We start from the raw sequence: 12,402 nt of genomic DNA, 5'->3' as shown, positions 1-12,402 counted from the left end.
TCAACTTTTTATATAATTATTTTAACACAAACCTATAATTATATCTATAATTAGAATTAAGTATATTTGAATGATATAAAAAATAAATTAAGTATTAATCTATAACATCAAAATAATAATATTAATATTGATTAAAAATAATAGTATAAAGAGTGAGGAGAATGAGAGAAGATATTATAATATCACTTTTGGTACTAATTTTATTTATGCCCAAAATATCCTTTATGACATCAAAAATGTGATTTATAGGTACCAAAAACGATATAAAATAAAGATTAGGTATCATTTACGTGCGAAAGTGAAAGATCAGATACCATTTATATAGTTAAGTCTTAGATTAAAAAAAAAGGCATCATTAACAAGCGTGCTAAATGCAGTCGATGCTAACACATTCATAAGAAAATTATGGAAAAAGAAAATCGCATTTGTATGTTTAGCATTAATATTTTCTCCCCAAAAACTAGTTTTAGTAGTAATTGATGATAGAAGTTTTAATATAAATTTTATAAAATGAAAAGATAAAAATTAAATTTAATAAACAAAAAATAAAGCTAATTTTGAAGAACAAATTAAAAATGAAAAAAAATAAAAATTATTTGTATGAAAACTGAAAGTACAGTGTGAAAATACAACTGCTGAAATCTTACATGGCATTAATGGATCATATTGAATTGAAAGATTTACGAAGAAAACGCAGAACAACGTAGTATTCATCAATGGCCTTGAGATCCAATCCACTCCTTATAACCTGAGGGAAAAACAGCCACGCACCCGTCACCGCCACAATCCCCACCGTCAGCGGCCTGGCCACCGCCGTCGGCAGCCTCCACCGCCCCCCGAGCGCCCACTTCAGCCCCACCTCCACCGCCACAAGAAGCCCGTGCAACACAAAGAACCACGTGACCTCCCACGTGGGCTCATCACGTGACAGGTAGTAATATATGAGCTCGTGCATCAGCCCCGACGCCGCGAACGTCGCCACCACCGCCGCCGCCGCCGCCCGCCTCCCGCCCCCGAGCGCGCGCCGCACGGGGACGTACACGGTGGCGCGCAGCATTCCTCCGGCGACGAGGTTCCACCGCCGCCCCCAGAAGTCCCGCAGCGACGTGGCGAGGTACGGCTCGTCGAACTGCGGCTCCAGCTGCAGCCCCAGCGCGGCCACCGGCGCGGCGGTGGACGCCAGGATCAGCTCCACGCCGAGGTACACGTGGCAGCAGTAGAGCGCGTAGATCAGGTACGGGTTCATGAACTCTCTGTAACTGTATAGGCTGATGATCAATGCGAGAAGGCCGCATTTGATGGCGAAAACTGCGAATTTGGGGGTTTTGTTTTTGGATGCGGATTTGGCGATGGAGGGAGATGGTGAGGTGTGTTTGATGGGGAGGAGGGCGGTGGAGAGGAAGTTGGGGAGAGATAGCGGCGGCGTGGCGGAGAGAGGGGGTTGGTCGAAGGCGAAGAGGAGGAGCTTGGAGTTGCCGAGCCAAACGAGGTAGAAGATGGTGGGGCCGGCGAGGTGGAAGGAGGAGAGGCGGAGGGGGAGGGTGGTGAAGAGGTACATTATAGGGAGGAGGGAGAGGAGCCTGGCCGCGCCGGATGGGAGGCGGCCGGCGATTTGGTGGCAGTAGATTAGGGATGCGGCGGCGGTGAGCCATACGGCGATCAAGTTTTGGATCTCGGGGTCCATGGTCAACGATGGGATGGTGGTGGTTTCTTTGAAAAATTATAAGGGGATCTCGTCTTATTGGATTTATTGATAACTAATTAAAATGGGACCTATTAGATTTCATTATTGCAAAGAATAAAGCAAATAATAATATAATTGGGTCTCACATTCCACTCTCACACACTTTAATTATTACACTCAAACTTTTCTTAAAACCCGCACCCAACTCAACCGGGACTCCTATTCGCGGACGGAGGGAGTACTAATTAAAAAGTCAAATGCATGACAATTTATTCTTTTGGAATTAATTAGTTGTACAGGGGTCGGGGCTAATTCAATCAGGTTTTCAGGTATTTTCGTAGAGGTAGCAACGAATCATATTTATGCATATGTTTCTTAATAACGCTTTATAATCTAGTGAATATAATTCCAGATTATTTTTCCTAATTATATACTACAAATTAACGGACCTCGTGGATTATTCAAGTCAATGATGGGCATATTAGGATCAGTTAAGAATAGAGAAAACGCACTATGTGGCCGACAATTTGATCCTCGTGATTTGATTTTTATTGTTTTGTATGTGCTAGTATTTTTTTATTATTTTAAAAACTAGATAGGACTGATCGATCGTGATTAGTAAATTGTCCAGTTTGATTCAAGTATTAAAACAATTGCTATAGCTGGCCATTTCAAATCGGGAATATCGACCGGTTCGATAACAAATCCCTGACGGATTGAACCGGTTTGCTCGCATGCCAGTTGCCACCATACTCTATTGTGTGCAGCGGCATTTCTCTTTCGCTGCCGGATTGCACTTCGTTCCCGTGAGAGTAAAATGATTCAATTGTTGGGACTTCGTTGTCGAACTGGTCGATTTTCCCTATTAGAAATGACCCGCTATAATAACGGTTTTTATACCTAAATCGGACTGAACAATGTAGTGATTCACAATCGATCAGTCGAACCGGCCAGTCCATTCTAGTATTTAAAACAAAACAAAAAAAAACAGCGTATATAAAACAAAGTTCAAAGATACTTAGATAACTCCAACTCTAAGTTCAAACTAGATATATCGAACTACAAAAATTCTTCAGATCATATAAGCATATAGTATGTCTTTTGTAAATGTTCAACCATGTATGTATAACTAACCAGGAACACTTTCACACACATACACACTTGTGTGCAATTCTTAATAGTAAAAGGTAAACAAATTAAGATAAATAAATAGTTTGAAGACAAATTTGATGAGTAATAATATGTTGGGTTGGTCAATGTTTGGACCAATCTTTCTGGATGTCAAAAGTGTAGTTGATGTCCAAGTAGCACTTATTGTCATCATCAACAAACTGAAAAATCCAAAACAAGAATACATTATATCACATAGTATAAATTTTCTACGTTAGCAAAATGGATTGAATACCTTAGATCTTGCAGTGTATTGTCCTCTAGCAAAAATGCCAGCAGGAGTAGTCTCTTCGGGCATTTCTTGTGTATAAGGGTCTGCTTGAGGGCTAAACGTTCCAAGCATTTCTTTGGAGCTATCAACTGTATCACGTTATTAATTATATAAATTAACTTAGATGAAACAAATTAGATTGTGGAATAATAGTATATGTTGTGATCATTAATACATGTACCTTTGATTCCAGTCTTCCAAACAGTGTTGGTATACTTGAGGCCGCAAACGATGTCGTTGCTGACTTTGATATTGAATTTGAGATGGTAATTACTTCCTTCCTTTAGAGTAAACCACAACCCTTTAGGGTTTTCGCCTTCCAGGATTGGAAGTAAAATATCTGGCCTTCCCGGCGACACTATCGCCAGACTCAAGATTTTTACGTCGGGTTCTTGATTCTCTATTTAAAGATGATCATAATTGTAAATTGCGTGTCATGCCAACATAAAATTAAGTTGCCTCAATAAACGTAAATAACTCCTATGTGTTTATTTCGATAATATTACCTTCAACAACATTAGCATCAACACTTCCAATCAATTGCTCCTTCCACCTCCTTAAGCTCTCATCATCCTATTCATTAGTCGATGCAATATGTACGAAATGGTATGAATGAGAACTGAGAACCATTTTCAATTTCGAACAATGTTATTTTTTTATGAAAAATTGCAATCTACTGAAAATATAAGATCAATGAATGTAATATTAGATGACCAACCTTGTCTTTCTCGAGATGTTCCTTGAGGCTAACTTTTGGGCCTAAATGTAAGCTCAAGTCTTCATCATCTTCGGTAGGGCATGAAGATTGACTGTGATGCCGGCTCACCTTCCCTTCCGAATCGGATTCTATGTCGGGATCTCTATCTGAATCAGATCCCATTTTTTCCCACCTCCGCAATCCTACACCAAATAAATCAAACTGTAAAAATAATAACCTTGAAAACCAAACTAATAAACAAAGAGTACGATCGTCCGTACAAGAATCTAGTCCTAATAAACTGAGTATGGCATCAAAATTCTAGAAAAAAAGGAAAGGAGATGGAAATTAAATTGATGATTATGAGTGTAAAGAGAATAGGTAAAGGGTGTTGTAAACTGGTGGTGATCCGATTTATGTTCATACACCAAAATTAAGCAAGTTCGGTTCATCAAATATTGCGAATTGGGTGGACAATAGATGCGATCGTTTACTTCCCTTTATTAGAATATTAGTTATCGTGGTGCAAAACTATTATAGGTTTACACCTTTATAATGTGAAAATTAATGATATCTTAGTTTTTGAAGCTCTAAAAATAAGAACATATAGTAATTTCTAAATCACTTTAATTGTTTATTGATTTTTTACTTTCACCTATTTGAGGCATATGTTAATTAATGTTTCCTTTAGCATATGATAGTTTCCTTGCTTTTTCTAAATTATAGTACTGGTATTCATCATATTTTTCGAGTTTAAGTTCATGAGGTACATTCAAGTTTCCCTACTTCTAAATCATTTAATCCTTAGTTTACTTAATTACATGCATATCCAAGTTTAATTGTCAAAACTTGTTTTCATTTGCTATATAGGCTTGGTTTGTTTCCTCACTCACTTCTTCATTAGTGCTTTAGAATATTTTAAACTATCAACATGTTTAACCTCATGGAGTACTAACATTTTGACTACAGTTAAGTCAATAGATACAAGATTTCATTTCAAACTAAAGATGTGTCTCATATCAGATTCTTATATATTGCTAATGCTTAATCATTTTCAAGTAACTAGTTTATACCCATGATGCACTAGTTTATTGCCCATAATTAACTTCAAGTAAACATTACAACTGTAGAATATATAACTGCAGAATGCATATGCACTGCAACATAATATTAAGTGTTGCTAAAGAATATAAGGGCTTGATTGAATGTATCTTCTTATTTCCAATATTTTTTAATTTTATTCAATTTTCTGTTAATAAAACACACATTTGATTTTTTTTTTTTTTTAATTATTATACACAATTTTTGCTTTCAGTTTTCACAAACAAAATAAAATAAAACCTAACAATAAATTAGGTCAGCGATATTAAGATCCATTTATACGAAAATGTTAATGTGGCTATCCTAGTTAATGAGGAATTGAGGATGGAATGGTACCATTAAAATGATTATTTTCGAGATTCATGAAAAACAAATAGGCCATTTAATTTGCAGATGATGATAAACGGTCCTACTATATTTGTTTCATAATTTCCTTTTGAAACTCACAATATTTGGAGGTTCGACGATAACCCTTAAAATTCAGGAATAGTTCCTCTCAAGCTGTTATTTGAAAGATTTCTGCAAATCAACCAATATTACGAATGAGGTAAAGTTCATTTAAAGAGAATTTTTACAATAATAAAATACTAAAGAAGCATTAACAAATTTTTCTCACATTGTATGAAGAGCTAGTACCTGAAGCAACCCCGAAAGTCAGTGAAATAAATCGCATAATTGTACTTTCTTCGCCCTTTAAAAATATAAACTTTTAAAAATTTCACAACTTAAAATAATTTTTAAGGGACCTTAAAATAATTTTTAAGGGACCTAAATAAAATACTCCATCTTATATTTTATTTCATATACTCATTATCTTATCTTACTTAGATCCCTTTGAAAATGTTTAAACTGTAAAAGTTTTTATAATATATTGAAATACGTTAGTTCAAATATATTATCTTTTTATTAAGGTCCTTTTGAAAGTATTTAAATTTTTTATTAAAAACATAGAAATATGGATCTTACTCATTTTTACTTTTAAATAAATTCACAATCAATATAGTAGCATTAAAATCCATGTCTAGATTTTGAGGTATATTAAAATGGAGCATAAGGAGTAACAAACTTTCATTGAATAAATATATTTATTATTAATAATTTTGATAACTGATAACACTTATTTTAATTTTTATTATAAAATTGGTCAAATAAGATTATGAAAAAAATAATTAAAATATTATTATTTGAAGGTGTGAATAATCCATGAGGTTGGGTCGGAAAAAATAGTACTACTATCTCTATTCCTTTTTAATGGAGTCGTTGTTCTAATATTTTGCAAAGTTTTAAGATAATTGAGTCATTTTTATTGGCAAAAAGTGACACTCTTTCTTATTTCATTCTCTTCACATCTCTTCATGTATGTCTGTATTTTCTCTTATTTTATTCACCATCCACTACTTAATACACCATTCTTAATTTTCATGCCCTAAATAGTAACATTTTATCATTTCGGGATGTGCATAGAAAATAATCTCAATTCTAAAAATAAAAAGTTTATTTGTATAATACTAGTATTATCTATGTTTTCTCCTTTTCTTTCTTCTTTTTTTCATTTTTTACTTTGCCAATTTCTAGCTAAAATTTATGTCTGTTTATAAATGAGATAAAAAAAAAAATTCTTAGCTCTACTTATTTTTCTCTTTTCCTTTGTTTTACTTTACCAATTTGTTAGTCGTGTCTCTCCACAAATGAAACAAATTTTATTACAAAAGAGAATATTAGTGAATCGGAGGCATCACATAAATTGTGTCGCAGAGAGTGGTGAGGAAGGAGAAGTGTTTCCTGCGTGAAGTGGGAAAAAGAGAGAGAGAGGTCACACAAGTATATCTAGAGAGAGTGACTTGTGCTACTGCAGCAGCGACGAGCAAAATTGGCAATTTTATGACTGAAAAAGGGGCAGCAGCGCCGCCGGCGGAAATGGCGGTCACGGATAATCAAATCGCACAGGCGCTGGACTCTCTCATCCGCGACACCAACTCCTTCAACACCTTAAGCGGCGTCGTCGAGCAGCTTGAATCCCAACTCGGTGTCAATTTGTTTCACAAAATCGACTTCATTCGCACTCAGATTCACCACCTGCTCCAGTCTCACCCTCTCAATTTCATGCCCCGCTATCACCACCAGCATCAAAACCCTAATTTCCCTCCTGCTCCCGCTCCCGCCGCGCATTCAACGCCGAATTTCGCCGTTTATCAACCCTCTCAGGGTTACGCCTTCCACCCCCCTCTGCCGCTGCCATCTCCGTCCTCGGCGGCGATAAACGCCCCTACCACCGCCGCTGCAGATGTCCCTGCTAAAGAGAGGTGCGTTTCCAAAATTCTGCCAAGATGGTTGTTTGGTTGGTGTGGAAATTTGGGCTGCCTTTCGGAAAAGTTTTCTTCATTTCCTCACCAACCAAAGAGATCATCTTTTTCCTCCTTTTATTTCGTCTCTATCTTTGAGTATGTGTGCTTCGTCTCTCTTTTTCTGAACGCTTTAGAATCTATAATTATAGTAGTAGTATTTTTTTTTTGTGTGTGGATATTCTCTTGCATGTAGAATCAGCATCAATTTAGCTCATAAAATCAATTTTTCTTTGTAATCTGACAACCTCAAGCATTTAGTGGGTTCACTGTTTACTGAACTGGACTGAACTGAAGGCATGGTCATTTTTTCTGAATCTCTGTTTGTGTTGCGGCTATGCATTTTCCTGTCTGATATTTTGGGCGAAATTCTTCTTTTGGGTTAACATGGAAATATGCTTCCCAAATTGAGAAGCTTATTTTTTAAATTCTTAATTGGAGATGAGTAAGAGTTATGCATCCACCTACGAGTGGAAGATAGGCGGCATGGCCAGTTCGGCACCCTCGTCCTTTGCACCGGCATTTCTCTGCACAATCATCATTATCCTTCACCCGGCTCTTGAGGACGACGCTCCCTCCGGCATTTCGCAGCTATTTTGGCCGTCAAAATCTCAACGTGTTGCTGCAAATCCATCGCTAAGAGGAAACAATTCGCCTGCAAATCGATCGTTGCTGCAATGAAAGGAAACAGTTTGCCTGCAAATCCACCTAAGAGACCATAACCCTTATGTGTCTCCAATTAATGAGACGCGTTAGGGTTTACTCGTTTCTTAAAAATCCTGACTTTTATAAATAGCTTCCCAATATCCAGACTTTTATAAATAGCTTCCCAATTTGGGAAGCTAATTTCCATATGTCGCGCAAAGAAGAATTTCGCCGTTATTTTGTTGATGCTGGGTAAATGCTACTAAATCACAATTATTATACTACCTCCATCCACCAACAAACGTCCCATTTTGCCATTTTCGTCCGTCAACCAATAAATGTCCCATTTGCTTTTCTACTACTTGTAATGGACCTCATATCCCACTAACTTTATTTCACTCGCATTTCATTATAAAACCAATATATAAAAGTAGGACCTACATTCTACTAACCCTTACTATTCATTTTCCACTACATTTTTAAAAACCCATGCCCAGTCAAACATGACCTTATATTAGTGGACGGACGGAGGGAGTAGTGTTTGACTATTTGATGCTAAAACATGGGCTTCGACGCACAGGAACAAAAATATCCGCAAATATAATATTTTCCATGAAAGGAATCTGTCGATGCTATCATCAATTAAAAAACTTGGGGATGATTATATAGTAGATGTTCATCATCTGATTGAATACCGCTAGTATTTTCAATCATATCCTTAAGCTTGGAGTAGAGGTTGTAACTTATAGGGTAAATTCTAATGTTCCGCTAACAACTCTCATCATTTGGCTTAACGATCTCTATATTCTTCCACTTTGATGCAGTGCGTCGACAGGGAAAAAAAGAAGAGGTGGCCCAGGTGGTCTGAACAAACTTTGCAATGTTTCTCCCCTGCTTCAAGCCATTGTAGGCCAGCCATCCTTGCCGAGAACTGAGGTATAGGAACCTGTGTTCTTGTTGCTAATATCTTCCAAAAATATACTACTCCTGAAACAAGAATTCTTTGCAGATCGTGAAACAGTTGTGGGTTTACATCAGGAAGCACAATCTTCAAGACCCGAACAATAAAAGGAAGATAATTTGCAATGATGAGCTCCGCTTGGTATTTGAAACTGACTCTACTGACATGTTCAAGATGAATAAACTGCTAGCTAAACATATAACTGCGATCGAGCCTACAGGTATAGATATCTGAGTGTGAATATGCGTCATGTGTTCTTTCTGATAGTTTATGTTCCAGCTATATTAAATTTGTACAATGCATCTCATTCTCGCAGAACAGATAGCCAAAGATGCTAAAAAACAGAAGGCTGATGTGGGATCAGGAACTGATGATCCAGTTCCAATTGTGATAATATCTGAAGCACTTGCCAGGTTCTTTGGAACCGAGGAGAGGGAAATGTCACAAGCTGAAGTCTTGAGGCAAATCTGGGACTATATAAAGGCTCACCAGCTTGAGGTATGTCACTGACTTAATGGTTATATTTCTCTCCTCGATTACAAAGAGCCATTTACCCCTCATAAGAAAGTAAAGAAACTGAGCCTATTATATAACATGAGTAGATTTTGGCTCTTGCTTGCATGTTCGGAGGGAGCTTAAACGTTAACTCTGTTCATGTTTATCAGTGTCTTGGTATTTTCCTTACTTCAAATTTTCAGAGTGAATGCTGTTTGAAATGAGTTTTAGATGGATAAATCCAATGTGATATGTCAGCTGGATCAAGAAGTAATCTTCTGGTACTCTGGTGGTTTTCTCTTTTTTCTCTGATTTTTTTAATCAGATAGTTAACTGGAGAATCTTACTTTATTGAGTTGAAGTCCCTTGCATCCGTAGTTGCTCCTGCTGCGTCTGTTATAGCTCTTCTTCCCATTTATTTTTCCTTTTTGTTATTCCGTTCACATAAAATGTTCTTCTTTTTACCATCTGAAGTATCTTTCCTCTGTTTTGCTACTCTAGGATCCCTTGAACTCAACGGCAATCTTGTGTGATGAAAAATTACATGAGCTTCTGGGCTGTGAAAGCATCTCTGCATTGGAGGTACCAGAGATGTTGGCACAACGGCACTGTTCAAGAAATCATGACAAAGAGATCTGACTGGTATGTCTACCAAGTCTTACTTTTGTTACCATAAAAATGATATATTTATCTCATTAAAGATATCATAACAGAACTTTCTGCGTTCTGTTTGGAGTTGTAATCAAATGCCTCTTTTACTGTGTCCTTAATGTCACATGAAATTTCACGTTTTGCACGGATTTTCTGCATGTCTTTCCTTTTCCCCTTTCTGAAATCTCATTTGTTCATTTCCTTTTTCTTGTGCACTTAGATTGTAAGACCACATTTCCAGTCCAGCTTTATTCATCATATCTAAACTAGTTGACTACAAAAAAAAAAAGGATTCTGAGTTAATACTTTATCTTTGAGCTTTTAATACTGCCATGGTTTCTTTTTGCTTCCCGGTTTCAGCCACATCTACTTTCGTTTTCCAGATATTTTGTGCTATTCCCCCCTCCCCCATATTAACAAAGTTGTAGTTGCACTACTAAAATTATTATGAATGTTGCAAGCTTTTAAAGTTGATGCCTGATGATCCCATTATTTCTTCTTGTAGATTGCAGATAGATGATGTTAATCCTAACATACTACTGTATTCTGGCGCTACTACTCCGAATGCAGTTCTTCCTGTAAAGAAGGTTGTATGGGTTGTGTCTTTCGATTCGGTTAGGCTTATGATTGTGGAGCGACGTTGGTAAATAATGAAACAATACAATTTCAACTCATCTGGTCACCATATATGGTGGAGTTCCATTTCTTTGCACATTTTATAAACATATGTTGTGATATGGATATGGTAGGTCAAGCACTGAACCTTTTAAGCGTAAAGAGAGGTGTATAGGTTTCATTCTTCGTCATCCTCCTTTTACTAACTTCCAAATCTACGGTGATACATGTGCTTCTCAGAAAGGAATGTACCTAGTTATGATAATTCTCTTAAATTCACGGGATTCAGAACATGCTTTTAAGAAACGCGTAACGAAATGACAATTTACAAAATGCATTTAGGGTCCCTTTGTACACGGAATTGGAAATTGGATTAGAAATTTTATGGAATTGAATTGGAATTCAATTACAAATCCTTTGTTTGGTAAAATGAAATAATTGATATGGAATTGATTTAAAAATTTGAATGTGTGCTGTGTGTGCGTGTGCAGCGTGTGTGGGTGTGCGTGTGCTGTGTTTGTGGGTGCGTGTGCCTGTGTGTGTGTGAATGTGTGTGTTGTGTATTGTGTGCATGTGTGTGTGGTGTGTGCTATGTGCGTGTGTGTGTTGTGAACTATGTATGTTGTGTTTGTGCTATGTGTGTGTGTGTGTGCAGTGTTGTGTAAAAATGTGTGTGTGTGTGTGTGAATGTGAGCATTGTGTGTGTAATTTAATAAATATTTGGAATTCTACTACTTTGATATTGAATTCAAATTGTAAAATTGGAGGATTTGAAATTGTAATTCAATTCCAAATCTAAAAATTTTTATGATGTCAAACACTAGATTTGGAATTGAAGATTTCAATTCCAAGTCCACACCTTCAATTTCATATACCAAACGCAGCCTTAGATATTACTCCCTCCGTCCCAAGATAAGTGACTTGTATTCCTTTTTGGGGTGTCCCACTATAAGTGACCTATTTCCATTTTTAGCAAAAAGTCATCTCTCTTACTTTATTTTCCACCTACTTTATTCTCTCTTCTCTCCTCTACTTTTCCCCCTCTCATACTTTACTCACTCCACTTTAACTTATTTAAGTACCATTCCTTAAATCCCGTGCCCAAAAGAAGTAGGTCACTTATCTTGGGGCGGAGGGAGTACCACATACTACCACTACTACTGCTACTACTTATTTTAAGGGAAGTTGCAAGGTGTCGATACTACAAGTATTTGTTTGCTTCCAATAGTCATTTCAAATTTTGATTTGATTCGAATTAAATATTCAGTTTTTGGTTATTTTGCTCATTTCTATTTTTCTCCATTACGGGAACGGGTGCCAAATGCAATGCACGTAGTATACATATACTCTCTTCTCTCTCTTAGAGTGTCTCCAATGGCGGACGTCCCGGTAGGACGTCGCCGACGTCCGACCGGACGTCCGCCGTAGTGGCTCTGAAAGGGTGCCCGCGCCCGTCCCATTTGCCCGTCGCATGGGCTCGTCGTCCTCCCCACGGGCGGGCGGGCGTCCGCCATTGTGGCGCTCGGACGTCCGACTTTTATATTTTTTTATTTTTTTTAAAAAAAAAAACTTTATAAATAGGGCTCGTTGAACTTCATTTCATTCACACCACTTGTGTTACAAGTTTCTCTCTCTAAATCTACAAATTTCATTTCTACTACAATGAAGTACAATAGGAATTCCCCCATCACGAGCGGCGGAAACACACCCCCGATTCCCACCAGAACAGAGGGAAACTTTGCGGTGAATCCCCAATTTATGGGGATGAAT

General features: G+C 37.2%; 3 protein-coding genes across 3 annotated transcripts; 1 reads left to right on the top strand and 2 right to left on the bottom strand.

Moving 5' to 3' along the window:
• Positions 1-576: 576 nt before the first annotated feature.
• Positions 577-1,750, bottom strand: LOC125196716 (long-chain-alcohol O-fatty-acyltransferase-like). Its single transcript, XM_048095329.1, has one exon. It carries the CDS (start codon positions 1,682-1,684, stop codon positions 662-664), a length of 1,023 nt encoding a protein of 340 aa, XP_047951286.1. The 5' UTR covers positions 1,685-1,750; the 3' UTR covers positions 577-661.
• Positions 1,751-2,685: 935 nt separating this feature from the next.
• On the bottom strand, positions 2,686-4,176 carry LOC125191670 (rho GDP-dissociation inhibitor 1-like). The gene is made up of 6 exons (XM_048089068.1): positions 4,104-4,176; positions 3,844-4,025; positions 3,632-3,698; positions 3,307-3,525; positions 3,090-3,214; positions 2,686-3,015 (listed from the first exon to the last, which is right to left on the bottom strand). Exons 2-6 carry the CDS (start codon positions 4,003-4,005, stop codon positions 2,938-2,940), a joined length of 651 nt encoding a protein of 216 aa, XP_047945025.1. The 5' UTR covers positions 4,006-4,025; positions 4,104-4,176; the 3' UTR covers positions 2,686-2,937.
• Positions 4,177-6,627: 2,451 nt separating this feature from the next.
• On the top strand, positions 6,628-10,691 carry LOC125197253. Its single transcript, XM_048095976.1, has 6 exons — positions 6,628-7,226; positions 8,735-8,846; positions 8,920-9,091; positions 9,188-9,369; positions 9,868-10,008; positions 10,523-10,691. Exons 1-5 carry the CDS (start codon positions 6,805-6,807, stop codon positions 10,003-10,005), a joined length of 1,026 nt encoding a protein of 341 aa, XP_047951933.1. The 5' UTR covers positions 6,628-6,804; the 3' UTR covers positions 10,006-10,008; positions 10,523-10,691.
• The last annotated feature ends 1,711 nt before the right edge of the window (positions 10,692-12,402 follow it).

This window comes from Salvia hispanica, chromosome 6, assembly GCF_023119035.1.
Source record: "Salvia hispanica cultivar TCC Black 2014 chromosome 6, UniMelb_Shisp_WGS_1.0, whole genome shotgun sequence".
Lineage (NCBI taxonomy): Eukaryota > Viridiplantae > Streptophyta > Magnoliopsida > Lamiales > Lamiaceae > Salvia > Salvia hispanica.
The sequence above is the reverse complement of the archived record's forward strand: the minus strand, read 5'-3'. Positions and strand labels throughout refer to the sequence as shown.

Bases quoted from the DNA above. Each gene is read 5' to 3' on its own strand.
- LOC125191670 (XM_048089068.1), bottom strand. From the start codon at position 4,005: ATGGGATCTGATTCAGATAGAGATCCCGACATAGAATCCGATTCGGAA. The intron at 3,699-3,843 runs GTTGGTCATCTA...ACTAATGAATAG, and splicing joins AACATCTCGAGAAAGACAAG to GATGATGAGAGCTTAAGGAG. The intron at 3,016-3,089 runs GTATTCAATCCA...TGGATTTTTCAG, and splicing joins AATACACTGCAAGATCTAAG to TTTGTTGATGATGACAATAA.
- LOC125197253 (XM_048095976.1), top strand. From the start codon at position 6,805: ATGACTGAAAAAGGGGCAGCAGCGCCGCCGGCGGAAATGGCGGTCACG. The intron at 8,847-8,919 runs GTATAGGAACCT...AATTCTTTGCAG, and splicing joins CATCCTTGCCGAGAACTGAG to ATCGTGAAACAGTTGTGGGT. The intron at 9,092-9,187 runs GTATAGATATCT...TCATTCTCGCAG, and splicing joins AACTGCGATCGAGCCTACAG to AACAGATAGCCAAAGATGCT.
- LOC125196716 (XM_048095329.1), bottom strand. From the start codon at position 1,684: ATGGACCCCGAGATCCAAAACTTGATCGCCGTATGGCTCACCGCCGCC.